This window comes from Eumetopias jubatus, unplaced genomic scaffold (assembly GCF_037043125.1).
Source record: "Eumetopias jubatus isolate StellerSeaLion01/CBP00866 unplaced genomic scaffold, mEumJub1_p1.0 scaffold_5, whole genome shotgun sequence".
In the NCBI taxonomy this organism is placed as follows: Eukaryota; Metazoa; Chordata; class Mammalia; order Carnivora; family Otariidae; genus Eumetopias; species Eumetopias jubatus.
Genome location: NW_028274811.1, coordinates 38,420,237 through 38,439,316, shown reverse-complemented (window position 1 = coordinate 38,439,316; position 19,080 = coordinate 38,420,237). Strand labels below are relative to the sequence as shown.

The window sequence follows — 19,080 nt, the reverse complement described above, 5'->3', positions numbered from 1 at the left end:
TTTTGGCTTAGTGGACTGGCCATGGGTTTGGGGGTCAGAACTGAGTTCTAATCCCTGCTCTGTCTCTTACCTAGCTGCAACAGAATAGACAAATGGAGAAACTGCTCTGAGCCTCACTTTCCCCCCGGTAAAACAAGGATAATTATACTTCCAATGTAGGCTTATTATGAGGACCAAGTAAGGCAATGCATGCAAAAATCTGTGGCACCTATTAAGTGCTCACTAGGTCATAGTTGTTGGTAAGAATATCAATAAGACATTTGCCAGCTGATGGTGTAACTGAGCCTTATTGAATTGGTACTTGTTCAGTCTAAATAAATCTACCCTTGTTCAAGGTAGGAAAAGCCAGGGTTGGGGTGAAGTTATAGGGGAGTTTAAGATTCAAAGGGGACCCAATCTTGTCTCACGCTGTGCTCCATCCACTCCATAAACCCACAATCACCTACCTTTGCATGAGGGTCTATCAATATTTAATGTGTGGGTGTCAGTTGCTGTAAACTGAGCATACCCTAGCACCAACTTGAATTAATTATATGCAAGAGGAGAGAAAATAAAATGCCTTTTCCTCAGAGCCCCAAATTTTACTGGCTAACACTGAAGCCTGGAAACCACAGGGTAAAGTTTCTACTGATGGAGGACCCTGAGAAGAAGCTGAACCAGAAGAGTGACGGCAAACCACGGAAAGTACGATTTAAAATCTCTTCCTCCTACAGTGGCAGAGTGTTGAAGCAGGTCTTTGAGGATGGGCAGGAATTAGAGTCGCCAAAGGAGGAATACCCTCACAGTTTTCTCCAAGAGTCCCTTGAACCAATGGATGGTGTTTATGGGTCTGGGGAAGCCCCCAAACCCCGACCATACTCCCCTAAGCTGACTGCTCAAAGGATCAGCGTGTTTAGAGAGGGCAATGCCTACGCTTTGGCAGGCAGCCAGCCTTTCTTCAATGATTACAAGGCGAATGACCATAAGGTTGGTATTGTGCGTGGTGTATAAACTTTAAGGACTAAAATGTATATAGGAGAACACCTGACTGATTCAAATTTGTATCTTGCTCATGCTCCAGTATCAACCAGAGCTGTAGGTGCACTAAATGGGAAGCCGCTATCGGAATAATATTTCTGGGACAAAAATAACATGTTTGCTGACTCCTTATTGGAAAGTGCAATAAGCATGTATAGTATTCATTTCCATCCAGGATAGTAAATTGTAATTGGGCCATTGGCTGGGTTATCTTGGTAAGTAAATTAAATAGAGATGCAGTGGTTTTCAGCTTGCCAGACTGCCGTTTTAGAAAATTATGTGACAACTGGTTGTTTTGTTTCCTGAAAGAGCTGAGTGTTTGAAGGTGCTCATTTCACTCCAGCCAGTTTTTCAGCTTGTGGTTTATCCATGTCTTGTTTTATTTCCTATCTCCCTCCTGCTGCCTGCTTTTAAAAAATGTTTGTCTCTTTGTTTATTTATTTTGCCTTTCCATTGCTCATTAGCATGAACACTGAGTGGTTGGAGTCCTGGGAAGAAATGGCAAAAAGCATGTCAACCAGAGGAAATGTTACTTGGGGAAGAAATCTGAGCTAATAGTTCAATTGAAACGTGTATTTTATCTGTTAATTTCAATTATCTTTCCCAGTACCATGGATAATCAAAAGCCCCTGCATGATTTTCTTTTAAGCTAGAAGAACTTGGAAAATATTCACTGATTTCTAAAAATGAAAAGGAGATGTGTATATGTCTGCCACTGGGACCATGAATGCCTTTTTTCTTTAAGATTAAATACAATTATATAATGTGCCAGGCTATTAATGAATAGTACACCAGGATATGCTCTCATCTTTAAAGTGTGAAATTCAGATAATTACTCTCTAATCATTTTTATTGTTAGTTGCCTAAGGGAACAGATAATTCATCTATGGCAGAAAAATGCATTGGCCTTTCTGGCACTGGTAAAAGTGTAATTACGGGAGTCCACATTTATCAGAGATAATACCAGGTTTCTTTTTGATAATAAAGGGGGCTGGAGTGAACAACCCCTCATGTGAGTGGAGTGCCTTATGCATTACAAAGTAGTTTCACGTAATTTCTCCTTGGGTCTTTACCACAGCCTTGAGGAGAAAGGCAAAATACGGTCATTCCCATTTTGCAGATGAGGAAAACCGAGTGCCAAGTTGTTAAGGGATCCACCCAGTATTAGAGAGTCATTAGGTGCAAAGTCAGAATAAGAACCCAGGTATTCTGATTTCTCATGCTTTTGGTGGTGTGGAATGTTCCTTTTTATTCTCTAAAATTATTCTTTTTATTCCAGTTCCATTCTCACCATTACTAATAATGATGATGTTAACAGTAATAGTTACCATTACCGAGTGTTTATTATATCCTAGGTTCTCGGTTATGTCTTGTACTTACATACGTCTTTTAAACCAAATCTTACTTGTAGGTTTAGACTTTAAAAAGTTGTAGTTTCTACAGACCTTTTACAAGGCCATGGTAGATAATTTGACCACTGGACCATCACAAGTCATGTGTCAAACTTGGCACTTATGTAAATGTGTATGATTGGTAAGGACTTACACAACCAGATAATTGAGTCTTCATAGCAGCACCACGACATTGGTTTAAACACAGTACTCTGGAGACCATTTTTAAGAGTTTGATTCCTGCTTGATCCAGTTATCCTTGTTTTCTTTGTTGCCTGATCCAAATGCTACCTCCCAATCTCAGCCCGCCTCTGGTTGAGAGAGGGGTCAGGATGCATTCCTGCAGCTCCGCCCACTGAAACAGGCTGTCAGTGTGGTATTTATGAAACATAAGGAAACGAGAACTGGAAAGCCATGGTTTTTCAGTAGCGAATCCAACTGTAAAATAAACCCTAGTCAATATTGATTATGAAGCAACACTGGGTAGCAGTTAAGCACAACAATTACAGTAAAGGCTCTGAATTTGAGCAGGTATTTGTACATCAATGTTTATAGCAGCTTTTTCACAGTTGCTCACAAGTGGAAACACCCAAATGTCCATCAGTAGACGAATAAAATGTATATACACACGGTCGAATATTAGTCAGCCTTAAAAAAGGAAGGCTATTCTGACACATGCTGCAAGATGGATGAAACTTGAAGACATTACGCTAAGTGAAATACACCAGTCATAAAGACAGAATTATATGATTCCATCTCTGTGAAGCGCCTAGAACAGTCAGATTTAAAGAGACAGAAAATAGAGCCGTGGTTGCCAGGGGCTGGGGGAGGGGAGAAGTGGGAGTTTACTGGGGATACAGTTTCAGTTTGAGCAGGTGAAGTTCAGGGGATGACTGGTAGTAATGGTTACACAGTAGTGTGAACGTACTAATACCACTAACCTGTACATTTAGAAATGGTTGAAGTGGTAAATTTTATGTACTGTATATTTTACCACCGTAAAAATAATCATTAAAAAAAAAAAACGGGCGGGTGCCTGTGTGGCTCAGTCAGTTAAATGTCTCCTTTGGCTCAGGTCACGATCTCAGGTTCCTGGGATTGAGTTCCTCATCAGGCTCCCTGCTCAGCGGGGAGTGTGCTTCCCTTGCTCCCTCTGGCCCTGCCAACCCCCTCCCCCCACCCCCAACCCCGCCCCGGCCTGTGCTGTCTTTCTCTCTGTCTCTTAAATAAATAAATAAATATTTATTTATTAAATAAATAAAATCTTAAAAAAAAAAGGCAGGTGGGGCACCTGGGTGGCTCAGTTGGTTAAGCGTCTGCCTTCAGCTCAGGTCATGATCCCAGGCTCTTGGGATCGAGCCCCGCATCGGGCTCCCTGCTTGGCGGGAAGCCTGTTTCTCCTTCTCCCACTCCTCCTGCTTGTGTTCTTTCTCTAGCTGTCTCTCTCTCTCTGTCAGTTAAATAAATAAATAAAATTAAAAAAAAGCAGGGACTATGATGTCTCTTAAACCTGGGCTTGCTGTCCACTCTACCTACTTAACTGTGGGAGCTTGAGCAGACCACTTAATCTTGCCTTGCTTCAATGTCATCCTCTAGGAGATGAGAGTAATAAAAGTATCTACTTATGAAGATCGTTGTGGTGATTTAAAAAAAGAATATACGGGGCGCCTGGGTGGCTCAGTTGGTTAAGCGACTGCCTTCGGCTCAGGTCATGATCCTGGAGTCCCGGGATCGAGTCCCACATCGGGCTTCCTGCTCAGCAGGGAGTCTGCTTCTCCCTCTGACCCTCTTCCCTCTCGTGCTTTCTATCTCTCATTCTCTCTCTCTCAAATAAATAAATAAAATCTTTAAAAAAAATAAAATAAAAAAAGAATATACGTACGAAATACTTAGCATTGTGCCTGGAACATTGGATGTGCTTAGCAAATATTCCCTACCATTGTGATAACGACCAGATTCTCATCAAAGAAATATTGAGTCTTTTAAAAAAATTGTATATGATAGGGAAAGTGGTTATAAATAAATAAATATTTTAAAGAATTGAAACCATCTGAAGTTTATAAGGTTCATTTAAAAAATGGAAGTGAAGGAAGGGATGTGGCATTTACTGAACACATATTTTGTACATAGGTCATTTCATCTTCACAGTAATTCTTTGAGAATTCTACAAATTGGACAAACAGCGCATGGGGTTTGGGAACTTGCAAATCTTACACGGAAAAATTGACCTCAGGCCTGCCTGCCCCAAAGCCCTTTGCATTTCTAGGATCAGGAAGGTGTCCCTGCATTTTAAGTGGAAAGGTTTCATGGTGCCTGAATAGCGGTCTCCAGGCACGTGACCACTGACGTCAGAGCACTTATGAAGCTTGGTCACCCAAGATGTCATTCTGGGCACTATGGAAGGAAACACAAAAATTCCTGGCTTCGTCCGGGCCCTCTGTAATGTAGGAGTGGGTGTTCCTCACGGGCTTTTGGTGTCACTAGATAATGTGAACTTTAGTTACACCTGAAGGGTTTCCTTAGACACAAGGAAGAACTTGGCTGTCAGGGTGAATGAAACATAAACACTTTACAGGTGATTTGGGACCGTCCTTCTTTCAAGTACATTAAAAATAAATGTACTATCTTGGGTGTCTCAGATATAGACCGGCTTAGAGGCAGGAGGTTGGACCAGATGACCACAGATTTTTTTTCTTTTTTCTTATTTTAAGATTTTATTTATTTATTTGACAGAGATAGACGCAGCGAGAGAGGGAACACAAGCAGGGGGAGTGGGAGAGGGAGAAGCAGGCTCCCCGCGGAGCAGGGAGCCCGATGCGGGGCTCGATCCCAGGACCCTGAGACCATGACCTGAGCCGAAGGCAAACACTTAATGACTGAGCCACCCAGGCGCCCCCCCCTTTTTTAAATAGATTGAGAGTTTCACCTTGAAAAAACCAGTTTTACATGTGAAAAAAAGCTCCCTAGTAACTAAACCTCTTTGGCTATTAGTGGAAGTGGAAATGGAACCTTCTAAAAGTGCCACCATCTTTATCTTCTGATGTTCAGAAACTGATAGTCCAGAGTGTGAAACAGGAACCCAGCGTGCATCAAACAATAGGAAATGGAGCCTGCCACACGATCCCTTGAAGAGAGGGAGAGAAAACAGGGCCAAGTAGGAAGCTCGTGGCTTCATAAATAATAATAGAAAACTCTGTTTCAAGGAAGGGGATCCTAGTACTGAAGTCCTGTTTAAGCCAAGTTGTGACTGAATGTGTTATGGCTATAAATAGGAGACTGCTTGATTGCGGCATCCTGATAAAATTTGGTTTCTGCACTTCTATAAAGGCAGGGCAGGATCTTTGGTGCTGGGCCACTTAGCTGTGTAGCATGATTGTGCATGCAGTACTAATGAACAGTTTTTAATACCAGCCACAGTAACAATGCCCACCCCTGCATAGTATCTTTAGCTTTGAAAACCCTGTTTTGTATCTTCTTCATTGCACCTCCACCCCTAGAAATCGATATAATTAGCCTCAGGGAGGAGCATCAAAATCTTTCCCCACAGGAACATTGCCCAGCCAGCACCAGCACAGAAGCCAGCCGAGCGTTGGGGCAGGGTCCTGAGGCCTGGGCTCCTAAGCATTAACTGCTACATTACTGGGTTTGGGGGGTGGTAGAGCCTCCCTGAAGAGAGCTGGGGGTGACAGGAAGGCACTCAGGAGTCACATGACAGCACCTCTTACTGGCCAGTATCCAAGTATTCGTGTTTTTTTGTTTTGTTTTCTTTTGTTTTCTTGAGAGACAGAGAGTGAGAGAGCATGTGTGCGCAAGTGTGTGAAGCGGGGCGGGGGAGGGGGTGGCGGGCAGAGGGAAAGGGAGAGAGGATCTTGAGCAGACTCCAGGTTGGGCGCAGAGTCCGACTCGGGCCTCGATCTTACGACCCTGAGATCATGACCTGAGCAGAAATCAAGAGTTGGACGCTCAATCGACTGAGCCTCCCAGGTGCCCCATGTATTCCTGTTTTAATAATGATTTTGTCTGTGGTGATGCCCACCAGTTAGATGTCACCCCATTTGCAAATGAACAAACTGAGGTTCTAAGAGGCCAAATGACTCTCCTATATCTTACAGTTGGTGAACAGCAGAATTAAGATCGGTGTTGTTTGTTGCCAAGCTATCCCATCTCTGGGTTCTTAGTTAAGTAATCCCTAAACATTTACTCCTCCATGCTTCTCTGCTGCATTGTTGTATTGCATAAATTATTCCTCAGCAAATTATCAAGTAATACATGATAAATCCACATAAAGGAACATAAGCTGTTAGTAATGATGCTACCAAAGTATATTTATTGATATAAAAAGATTTATATATTGTACAAATAATAAAAAACATTACATATATAAGATATTACATATATGTAAGATCACGACTATATATATATATACATATATATGTATATATATATATATGATCCTTATATACATAATGATCTTACAGGTTTTTTTGGGGGAAAATACTTGTGAATAGTGCAGTGTAGGTGTTAAGAATATGGGCTTTAGAGTTAGACAGACTGGGGTTCGAATCCCAGCCACAGACCCTGACCAACGGTAACCTTAGGAGGCTCTTGACCCCACTGTGACTCAGTCTCCTCATCTGTAAAAATGTAGAAATCATACCGTCCGCCTCAAGGGATGTTTGAGGGGAAAGTGAGGTAATGTTTGTAAAATGCTTAGCATGATGTCTGACACAAAATAAATGCTATCACTATAATAAAATAATGATAATAATTCAGGAAATTTTATCTACTGTTATTTATGCATAAACATTTTGGAGAGCTATTTATTTTTTTAAGCATTCTTCTGTGTTTATAAAACACTCACTGTGCCCAGCTCTGGGCAGTGGGAATAGAAGCTTTGGCCCTGGCCATGCAGAGTCTTACACCCCAGTTATAGGATTAGTTTAGCTTTGGTTGGTTACCATCAACAGGGAGAAGGAAGCTGGTTTTCAGGGTTTTCAAGAGAGAGCGAACAAAGCAGGGAGTGAATTGTAGCTTTGGGGTCTGTTGGAATTCTACGGGCTAGAGAGTTACAAGTTCTTTCTCCCCTATTTCCTGGGATGTTGAACAGGTTCTGCAGCCCTGTATGTGGTGATTGCTGGTAAGTCGCCATGCTCATTCTTCATTTCTCTAGTCCCCACCTATTATAGATTTTGGAAAGATCATCATCTACACGAATAACTTGAAAATCATTCGAACCCCAATGGACAAGAGAGACTTCATGAGGAAAATTCTCCAGAAGGAAGAGGAGGCTGAGGAAGAGTCTCTGATGAGCAAAGAAGAAATCAATGGAGACCGTGACCAGAACGACAGGCATTTGCAGGACGCGGAATGCACATTTCCCCATAACCGGTACCCACAGGTGTGTCAGAATGGTTCACTGTCCTCCTTGGGGCTGGCCCTACAGCAGTGGTCTCCAAATGGTTTTGATTGTGCACTACTTAAGTGAAAACTTGAATATAAATACTTAAGATGTTTAACTGTTAAAAATGTTAAGGAATTTTAAGTTTATTATATTTTAATGGTATGTGATTAGCAATAATAGTTATGTCTATATTTCAAATATGCATAATTTTAATTGTTTTTGGTGACTTATTCTGAGATCTCATTAGGTATTTATTGTTTTCACTCTGCATTGTGGCGTAGAACAGCTTATTCCAGAGATGGGAAAAATCAGCTCTGTTCTTTTTCTTGTGGGTCTGCTTGTGCTTCTGTTATTGGGGTTATCTTCAATCCAGTTTCCTTAAAGAATCTTATCAAGCCACGTGTTTGGGTTTTGTAGAGATTAGTTAGTTAAAACTAAGCACTATCCTCTGTACATCCGCTGGACCAGGGACAAGTGAACTTCGTATGCGGCAGTATGCTCAAAGTGAATGAATGACCTGGGACACCACTGTCACTGTACGTGCAGTGAGGTCACTTTCCATCATGATTACTCCAGGGTCCCTTGGGTGCTGTATTTGTCTGCTGACTGCCTGACCTAGTGAAGGGGCCAGGAGCAACTAATTTATTAAAAATTAGCATAACAGTTTCTTTTGAAAATATGATTGAAGCTTAATTTCTTGCCTTTTTAAGATAAAAAGTAAATAGAAATACTTAGAATGATTTTCTGCCCATACCTCTTGGAGGTGCGGACTCCTCACCTTGGAAACCGTTGCTCAGACGTGCTCAGATAAAGGGGTAGAGTGATGATATTCATTAGTTCACAGTGTGGGATTGGCAGTGGGAAAAGCAATTTTGATGGATTTAAGCTAAGAGGGTAAAAGCTTGGATAGCAGCAGAAATGAATTTTCTCTCTCTTCAGTTTCCATCTCTTGGGAGTTGCAGCTTTACTGTGGGACTCTCTCTCATCTCCTCTGGGTTGGTGTGACAAAATGGGCCAGGGACTTCCTCCTACGTGAGTGATGTCCCTACCCTCGTAGGGTTTAGAGGACAGAACAAGAAGGTGATGACCAGACTCTAGCAAAAGACTCTTATTAAAGTTCTGCTCACAAGGACTCATATCTCTTTCCAACCTGATCTCACACTTCATGTTTTTGAAATGCAAATATGATCACGTCACCCCTTCATCACTCTTTTCCCCGACCGCAAACTTCAGTGACCTCTCATTGCTTAGAATAAAACAGTAGATAGCCTGGACACTGTTCACCTGTTTAGCCTACTCTTACACATCTCTGTTCATTCTCTGTCCCAGACACACTGCCCATCTAGCTACCACTCATATGCTCTTTGCTCTTTCCTGCCAGAGGCAACTTCCCTGTGCCTGGAATGTTCTCCAGAATCCCCACCGCCTTGCCCTTAGCACCTGAAATCTCAGTGGAGACATCACTTCTTCAGAGGGGCCTCCCCTCACTTCCAGGAGGATGAAGTACCCAAGGGTGGACCCCTCAGAGCACCTCACACCCCTCCTCAGTTGCAGTCTTGTATTTCCCTGTGTAAATATTTGGTTAATGTTTACTGTCACCCGCTAGAATTTCTCTCCATGAGGGCAGGGGCCGTATTTATGTTGGGTATAGCATAGTAGTTCCCATGTCAAAAAAAAAATGAAAAATAAAAATAAAAAGTAGAGCCTGGCACAGAGTAGGTGTGCAGTAGATATTAGTTAAATGTTCGTGGAAAGAGTACTGGAATTTGGGACCCGAGAGCCTGCTGGTAAGAACTGTCTTGCCTCTTGCCTTTTATATAGCACTGTCCAGAACCTAGCAGAGGTGCAGGCGGACTACTAAACATTGTGATCCAAAGCATTACCTTTCCACTTTAAAATTCACTAATTCTATTCTTTTCCATACCATTTGGTAATTTGTAGGAGCATATATTTTCAGTAGAGAGCCAGACATGATAAAATGCAGGTCACGCTGCAGGCCTGAATAAAAAGGCAGCGACAGGCCTGACATGACAATTATCTTTAAATTCAATTTGGAGAGATCCATGTGTTTTTGCTCTACAACCATAAACTAGGACAGAGGCGTGCAGCAGAAAGTTGCCGTGAAAGGTTATACTTCACTTGCCTGTCTTTTAAACTCTGTTTTAAATTGCTATTTGTTTGCCAAATCCCTCGTGAAGTAAATGCCCAGACAGGTTTTATTCTAAGAAAGAGGGTCAGAGAACATCAAGGAGCCCCTTCTGACCAGGAGACTCTTTGTTGTGTCAGATGGAACAGGGAAGCAGTGGGAACCTTGATGAAAGAGTGGGCCGAAGCTAAAAGCCAGACCCTGCTGACCCTCTGTATTCACTATAAAAGAAAAGGAGAGGAATAATTGAATTGAGCCACAGTGAAATAGGGAAGGGGAAAAATCTGGCTGTGTGTTCAGTGGATCCGAGAACATAAGTCATCTGGGCTTCTTTATGCTTTAAAGACCTTGCCTTTGAAATAATAGTAATAATAAGAAGAAGAACTGCCATTTATTGAGGGCCCATGATCACTGGGCACAGTGCTTTCCGTGCATTAGTCTCTTTCATTTTCACAAGGACTCTCTGAGGGCGGTATTGTTAGCGGTCTTCTTCTGTAGCTGGGAAAACCAAGGCACAGAGAAGTTAAGTAACTTGCCAGAGGTCATCAGAGCCAGTGGTCAAACCCTGGTCTACCTGACTACCAACATTATAATCTTTTTTTTTTTTTTAAGATTTTATTTATTTACTTGGCAGAGAGAGACAGAGAGAGAGACAGCGAGAGAGGGAATGCAAGCAGGGGGAGTGGGAGAGGGAGAAGCAGGCTTCCTGCCGAGCAGGGAGCCCGATGCGGGGCTTGATCCCAGGACCCTGGGATCCTGGATTAAGCGGTCGCTAAACCGACTGAGCCACCCAGGCACCCCCCAATCTTATAATCTTAACCCACCTGCTGAGCAGCCTCCAGATTGGTGCTTGTTGGCCACTTCGGTGCTACCCAAGCCTTTGAGTCTCTGATGAAAGCTGAGACCCCTTTCCTTGCTTGTGCAGCTAGTAAGAGGTGGTTTGGGTAGGTCTGTCAGTTCTAGAACCTCAGCTGTGCAGAACAACTAGGTTCTAAGTCCTCTTACCGAATATTTTCTGAGAAGACTTTAAAAATGCTGAGAATGAAAGACAGAAGCTTATATCTCACATGCCATGTACAGAGTAGGGGCTCTGTAACAATTGATTTAATGAATCATTAAATGATTCAATGAGTATGCTGAGGGCAAGTGGTTGGAAGGAGGGTGGTAACTCAGGGTAAGAGCAGAAACTCCAGTCAAGCCTCTAATACTGCATTGTATAACCACGTGACATTAGAGAAAATTTGATCGATGATTTGTTTTTGTTCTCTGCAGCAGGCTCGCCAGGTCATTTCATTAATCTTTTTTTTTAATTTTATTATGTTATGTTAATCACCATACATTACATCATTAGTTTTTGATGTAGTGTTCCATGATTCGTTGTTTGCATATAACACCCAGTGCTCCATTCAGTACGTGCCCTCCTTAATACCCATCACCAGGCTAACCCATCCCCCACCCCCCTCCCCTCTAGAACCCTCAGTTTGTTTCTCAGAGTCCATAGTCTCTCATGGTTCATCTCCCCCTCCAATTCCCCCCCTTCATTTTTCCCTTCCTGCTATCTTCTTTTTTTTTTTTCACATGTAATGTATTATTTGTTTCAGAGGTACAGGTCTGTGACTCAACAGTCTTACACAATTCACAGCGCTCACCATAGCACATACCCTCCCCAGTGTCTATCACCCAGCGACCCCATCCCTCCCACCCCCCACCACTCCAGCAACACTCAGTTTGTTTCCTGAGATTAAGAATTCCTCATATCAGTGAGATCATATGATACATGTCTTTCTCTGATTGACTTATTTCGCTCAGCACAATACCCTCCAGTTCGATCCATGTTGTTGCAAATGGCAAGATTTCGTTCCTTTAGATGGCTGTATAATATTCCATTGTGTATATATACCACCTCTTCTTTATCCATTCATCTGTCGATGGACATCTTGGCTCTTTCCATAGTTTGACTATTGTGGACATTGCTGCTATAAACATCGGGGTGCACATACCCCTTCAGATACCTACATTTGTATCTTTGGGGTAAATATGCAGTGGTGCAATTGCTGGGTCCTAGGGTAGCTCTATTTTCAACTTTTTGAGGCACCTCCATACTGTTTTCCAGAGTGGCTGCACCAGCTTGCATTCCCACCAACAGTGTAGGAGGGTTCCCCTTTCTCCGCATCCCCGCCAACATCTGTCGTTTCCTGACTTGTTAATTTTAGCCATTCTGACTGGTGTGAGGTGGTATCTCACTGAGGTTTTGATTTGGATTTCCCTGATGCCGAGCGATGCTGAGCACTTTTTCATGGGTCTATTGGCCATTTGGATGTCTTCTTTGGAAAAATGTCTGTTCATGTCTTCTGCCTAGTTCTTGATTGGATCATTTGTTCTTTGGGTGTTGAGTTTGGTAAGTTCTTTGGTAAGATTTTGGATACTAGCCCTTTATCTGATATGTCATTTGCAAATATCTTCTCCCATTCTGTCGGTTGTCTTTTGGTTTTGTGGACTGTTTCTCTTGCTGTGCAAAAGCTTTTTATCCTGATGAAGTCCCAATAGTTCATTTTTGCCCTTGCTTCCCTTGCCTTTGGCGATGTTTCTAGGAAGAAGTTGCTGCGGCTGAAGTCGAAGAGGTTGCTGCCTGTGTTCTCCTTTAGGATTTTGATGGACTCCTGTCTCACGTTTAGGTCTTTCAACCATTTTGAGTCTATTTTTCTGTGTGATGTAAGGAAATGGTCCAGTTTCATTCTTCTGCATGTGGCTGTCCAATTTTTTCCCAACACCATTTATTGAAGAGACCGTCTTTTTTCCATTGGACATTCTTTCCTGCTTTGTCGAAGATGAGTTGACCATAGAGTTGAGGGTCCATTTCTGGGCTCTCTACTCTGTTCCATTGATCTATGTGTCTGTTTTGGTGCCAGTACCATACTTTATTGATGATGACAGCTTTGTAATAGAGCTGGAAGTCCGGAATTGTGATGCCACTGGCTTTGCTTTTCTTTTTCAACATTCCTCTGGCTATTCGGAGTCTTTTCTGGTTCCATACAAATTTTAGGATTATTTGTTCCATTTCTTTGAAAAAAATGGATGGTATTTTGATAGGGATTGCATTAAATGTGTAGATTGCTCTAGGTAGCATTGACATCTTCACCTTTTTTGTTCTTTCAATCATGAGCATGGAACATTTTTCCATTTCTTTGTGTCTTCCTCAATTTCTTTCATGAGTATTTTATAGCTTTCTGAGTACAGATCCTTTGCCTCTTTGGTTAGATTTATTCCTAGGTATGGGGCACCTGGGTGGCTCAGTCGTTAAGCATCTACCTTCGGCTCAGGTCATGGTCCCAGGGTCCTGGGATCGAGCCCCGCATTGGACTCCCTGCTCCGTAGGAAGCCTGCCTCTCCCTCCCCCACTCCCCCTGCTTGTGTTCCCTCTCTCACTATCTCTCTCTCTGTCAAATAAGTAAATAAAATCTTTTTTAAAAATTTAAAAAAAAGAAAAGATTTATTCCTAGGTATCTTATGGTTTTGGGTGCAAATGTAAATGGGATCGACTCCTTAATTTCTCTTTCTTCTGTCTTGTTGTTGGTGTGTAGGAATGCCACTGATTTCTGTGCATTGATTTTATATCCTGCCTCTTTACTGAATTCCTGTATGAGTTCTAGCAGTTTTGGGGTAGAGTCTTAGGGTTTTCCACATAAAGTATATCATCTGCAAAGAGTGAGAGTTTGACTTCTTCCTTGCCGATTCGGATGCCTTTTATTTCTTTCTTTTAATATCTGAGCCTGGCATTCTATGCAAATTAAGTTTTGGGTGACATGTATGCATTGCTTCCTTTGGCAACATTAAAATCTTTCTTTTAAAAAATATTTTATTTATTTATTTGACAGAGAGAGAGAGACAAAATCTCACTGGGATTCAGTACAAAATAAGAACATGTGGATTTGGCAGAAAAAATGGACCGTGACAATTTGCTTAAAGAATATTTTGGCAAATACATTTCTTTTGAACACTTTAAGGGAAGAAAACAAGTTTCTCCATTGTTAATATATTAAAATATGGCAGCAATTAATAAAATATTAACAAAAGGATACATAGACATCATTTAGGTTTTTGTCAGTTGGGTAATCACTTCTGTTCCTTAAATCTAGAATAAATAAAATTTAATGCCTTCTTAGGCACTTTGTAGCACAATGGAACTACTTTCAGAACTTATACCCCCCTTTTCAAGATTATTTTTATTCTTAAATTATAAAAGAAACCTGTGTTAGCTGGGTGGAGCCACCCAGTGGACTCCAGTCCTCTTGTTAGTTTCTAGAATTTAAGAATTGGAAGGGTTCTCCAGATATCGTCATTTTGTTTATTCATCCAGCAAACATGTCCACGACAAATATTGTGTCACTCCCTGCACTTTAAGTCTTGGAAGTGATGGTGACAGAGACTAGCGCAGATAGCTTCCTGTGTGGTCAGCAGAAGCTTTCAGTAGATTATGAGACCTGCTGTGCTTGGGGCAGTACAGGTGGGTCAGGCCTCCTGGTTCAGAGGTGTAGGCACTGCTAAGCCGACGTCTGAAACCCAATAGGAGTGGATTGGGTTGGGGAGAACAGCCCACAAGGGCTCCACCCTGAATCTGTGCCAGAATTGGTGGGTATCTGGACTGGGATTGTGGTTGTGCGCGGAGAAAACTGGATGGATTTGAGAGATGTTTAGCAGGTAGAATAGACAGGACTTGGTGCTGGATCCACCTGTTGTTGATCTAGTACCACCACTTATTTCTTGGAATGTTCGTGGTCTGTGCACAGTCTTTGCAGAGTGCAAAGTTTGCTGGTTTCCTTGAGAGGTTTTAGGGAAGGAGCATGGCAGTAGACAGGGAGCATATTCTGCAGGATGTGAGTTGAGGACTAGTAAGTCCAGACTTACTAGCAAGGCTTAGAAGTGAGCTAACTTTTATGGAGAACCTGTAATATGGCAGATAGTCTATTGTGGTCTTTTCACATACTCTCTCATTTAATATTCCAACTACTCTGAATGGTGAGCATTACCAGTCCCATTTCGCAGGTGAAGAAAATCAAAGATTTAGAGGTCAAGGGAAGTGTCCAAGGTGCATGATTGCTGTTCCAGGCCTTACCACAGTTCTCAAAGAAAAGAAAGATAAAGTACAAGAATTCAGAGCTAAGCTTTGGAGGACTGTAACATCGAGTCATCCATCCCCTCAGTCTGTCAGTCACACAAAAACAGTCTTTCTTGAATGCCTGATGTTGGACAGCTACAAGATGGGGCTGTGTGCACAGTCACGAGCAGCAGGAACTCGGCTGCTCAGTGGTCTGGGATCAAAACCTGCCTCCTGTCTTCCAAGCTGTGTGACCATCAGCAAATAACTGAACTTCTTGGTCTCTCATTTTCCTGTCTGCAGCAGGGATGATAATACGTGCACTGTCTCGCCGGGCTGTCATGTGGATTAGATAGGTGAATGTAGAGAAGGCTTAGAACCGCACCTGCACCTACTAAGCATGCTACAGGGGTTTCCTGTTAGTATGTGGCCATGAGGAAGAGTAAGCCCTTGTCCTGGTGGAGCATACAGAAGTCACGGGTCAGGTGGTGACAAGGGCGACGAGGAATGGAAAGGGACAGAATTCAAGGCAGGAGCTGCTGCCTTAGAGATTCCATCAGGGAAACCCTCTGATGAAATTCCAGTGAGTATTCTGTGCCTCTGGCCAGTTCCCCCATTGGCACTGTGGGAAGCATTTTGTACTCTCACTCTGCCTCTGCCTTTCGGGCAGCCCTGTGCTGCTTCAACCTGTTTTGGAACCGTGGTCTGGAACTGCTGTCACTAAACCCTGACCTGTCTCTTGCAGGAAGGGGAGCTTCCCGAGGACAACTGCTTTCACTGCCGAGGGTCGGGCAGTGCCACCTGCTCTCTGTGCCACGGCAGCAAGTTCTCCATGCTGGCCAACAGATTTAAGGAGTCCTATCGGGCCCTGCGCTGCCCTGCCTGCAATGAGAATGGCCTGCAGCCTTGCCAGATTTGCAATCAATAGCCCGTGGCTTTGTACGTCCGCTGTGATCGCATCCTTCCTGAAGCTATTTCTAATAAACTGCCCCCTCCTTCTCTTCCCTCTCCCAGCAAGGAAGCCACAGTGGCTGTGACCACTTCCTCCACTGGCAGAACTCAATCACTTGATGACATTTCATAAGGCTAGGAGCATCTCCGTCTGGTTCTAAGTGGCAGAGGCATTTTTGAATTAGAGTCTGCTTTGAAATGGGTTCTAAAATTATCCTTCCAGGAATGTGTGCATGCATCCTACTTGACTTAGCTCAGGTTTTTTCCCTGCACTAGTGAGCAAATACATGTACATTTCAGGCTGCAGGTTTAAGTCCTTTTCTGGTTGGGAGTTATTTTGCAAAATTATGCAGTGAGAAAGGAATAAAAAAAGGCAGGTTTCTGATGAACTGAATTCCTGTAGCTTATAATGCATTTCAAATCATTATTGGTCAGATTGAATTTTTAATTAAGCAGAAGAGGAAAGGGATGCCCGATGCGGAATGTACTCACAGGCCACCGAAAACAAAACAACATGTATGTGCTTCATGCTGGAGATAGGCAAGCTGAGAAGGCCTTTCTTTCCAAGTCCCGAGTCTCTCCTGTGTGATATGCTTGGGTAGTATTCATGCAGGCAATGAGCAATGCTACTTCTTAAGACCAGATGAGATAAGACATTTCTGCGTGCCTCTAAACTACTGGGGTTATAAGCCAAGTCAAAGCTATTTATGATAAATTTGGTGCTTAAGTATGTGTGTGTGATATGACTTCTTCCAGCCCCTGAATTATTAGCAAATAAATAAATGTATTTTAAATCTAAGATACAGCCACAATCTCTTCAAAAAAAGATTGGATATTTTATCGTTACCTATTGGAAACCTCTAAAAGAAAAACTAACCAAGGCAGATTTTTAAGAATTATCTTTCTACTGTCTGTGAATACACATGCTAAAGGTAATTCTTTTGTCTTAAAATTGGTTATAAAATTAAATTCTTTTGTTAATGAACTTTTGTAGCTCTAACACCCACTTCCTTTATCCCTTGAGAATAACACTATAAAATCTGTTATCTATTGAGACACAATGGCTTTTCTATGATAATTTTGATTTTCATAACTTAATTTTTTTCAAGATTTGTTTGTTATCCTCTAATATTCAGCTGTTAAAATAATGCAACAGTGGAATGCTTTTCAGGAAATATAAACACTTCTAATAAAAAGATTAAAATATTTTTAGAATCCATGATAAATTTTGCCTGTTCTCTCTTAGCCAGAATGATAGAACTATGGCTCACCAACTTTCTTTGCTTCTACACTTAGCTGTTTCCTGACTTGGTGTATGTTTTCTCACAGCCTTTGACTCTTCTGTTTTTCCAGAGTACCAGAGGAAGGAATGATAACAGGAGACCTCTAAGTGTATTCTTCTCTTTTTTGACAGGAACATTCGACAATAAATATTTTGAGCCCCGCGTCCTTGATGTGCACTGTTACCCAGATGGATACCATCCCTTGGGTAGTGCATGGGGCTTACAGTTTCAGTGGAGGAGACAGATCTGCAAACGGATAATTACAGCATAGTGTGACAAGTTCTGGGACAGGGGTATTACAAGGAGCATTTGAAGCACATAGAAGGGACATCTCACGTAGCCTGAGTGGGGTTCAAGGGGCTTCTCAGAGGAAGAAGTGTAAGCAATGTTGGCTTCTTTTCCTTCCTTCATGCTTTTTGGAGACTTTAATCCTTTTCATCTCATAATAAATATATACACTAATGATTACAACTGTTTATTCAGACAACAGGTATTTATTGAGCCCTGGGGATATATCAGTAGACCAAACAGACAAAATCCTAACCCCCGTAGAGCTTACATTTTGGTGGGGGGATGCCGAGAACAGAAAACATATATTTAATATATATGTATATATAGAGTATATATTTAGAGACAACCAAAAAGTACACAACAGAGAATTAAAATACATAATTATGTATGTATATATATAATGTATGGGTGTATAGAGTGTTAGAAAAGGGTAAGTGCTTTGATGAAAAATAAAACAATAAGGGGCATAGAGAGTTGGGAGGGGTTGCAAATTTAAATTAGTTTTCAGGGAAGCATCATTGAGAAGGTTTCCTTTAAATAAAGGCCTAAAGGAGATGAGGAGGGAGTTGTGAGAATATCTGGGGTAAGATTATTCCAGGCTGAGGAAACAGCAAGTGCTAGGCCCATAGGAAGGGGAGCCTGACGTGTTTGGAGAGCAGCAAAGAAACCAGTGTGGCTGGAGCTCAGTGAACAAGATGACAAGTGTCAGGAAACGAGGTCAGAAAGGAAGGCACGTGTGTGTTGGCGTGCTTCCTTCGGAGCCCTTGTAAGAACGTGGGTTTTACTGAGTGAAGTGCTGCTCGGGATGGGGTCTGTTTGCTGTCAACCGCATACCCTGTCCCTCCATACCCTGCTCTTACTGCTGGGGCAGGAGACCTGCAAACTCCGCTTCCCAGAAGTCTTGCCTGCTGGCTTCCTGTTAAGTTCTGCCAGCAGGTGGTACCGGCAGAGCAGGAAGACTAGAGGAAAGGCGAGCCTTCCCTTTCTTTCTGATGGGGATCCGGACAGCTGCTCCCGTGTGGCAGCTGCGGCAGCTAGGACTGCTGGCTCAGGAAGCTCGGTTCCTACTGTAGTCCCTTCAGCGGCTCTGATCGCAGGCTCAGTGGAACACCATTTTCCCCTGTTGTTCCTCCAGCCTAAAGGGGGTGGTGGCTTGCTGTCGTTACTAAGCTTTGTAATCAGTGCCCTGTAAGAGATATTCCCTCTCTTTGCAACAGCACAGAAGAGTGGTTTCTGGCTTTCCCGATGGAATGCCAACTGATACAGATATTTCAAGCAGAGGAGGGTCACAGTCTGATTGTATCCTAACAAGTTTCTCTAGAAGGCTGCCTGTGTTGAGAGAAGACACCACAGAGCCAAAGTGCAAGTGGGAGCCCAGTTAGGAGGCCATGGCAGTAATTCTGGTGGTGGCTAACAGTGGCCTGGGCCAGTGTGCTGCTAGTGGAAATGGTATAAGTGGCTGGATTGTGGATATATTTTGAAGGTAGAACCATAGAGTCTTGTCT

The 19,080-nt window shown here is 42.5% G+C and overlaps 1 protein-coding gene across 1 annotated transcript; it reads left to right on the top strand.

The window, feature by feature from the left end:
- The first annotated feature begins 630 nt into the window (after positions 1 to 630).
- GRXCR2 (glutaredoxin and cysteine rich domain containing 2) lies at positions 631 to 15,978 on the top strand. The gene is made up of 3 exons (XM_028119054.1): positions 631 to 966; positions 7,579 to 7,806; positions 15,796 to 15,978. The coding sequence occupies exons 1-3, from the start codon at positions 631 to 633 to the stop codon at positions 15,976 to 15,978; spliced, it is 747 nt and encodes a 248-aa protein (XP_027974855.1).
- Positions 15,979 to 19,080: the final 3,102 nt, after the last annotated feature.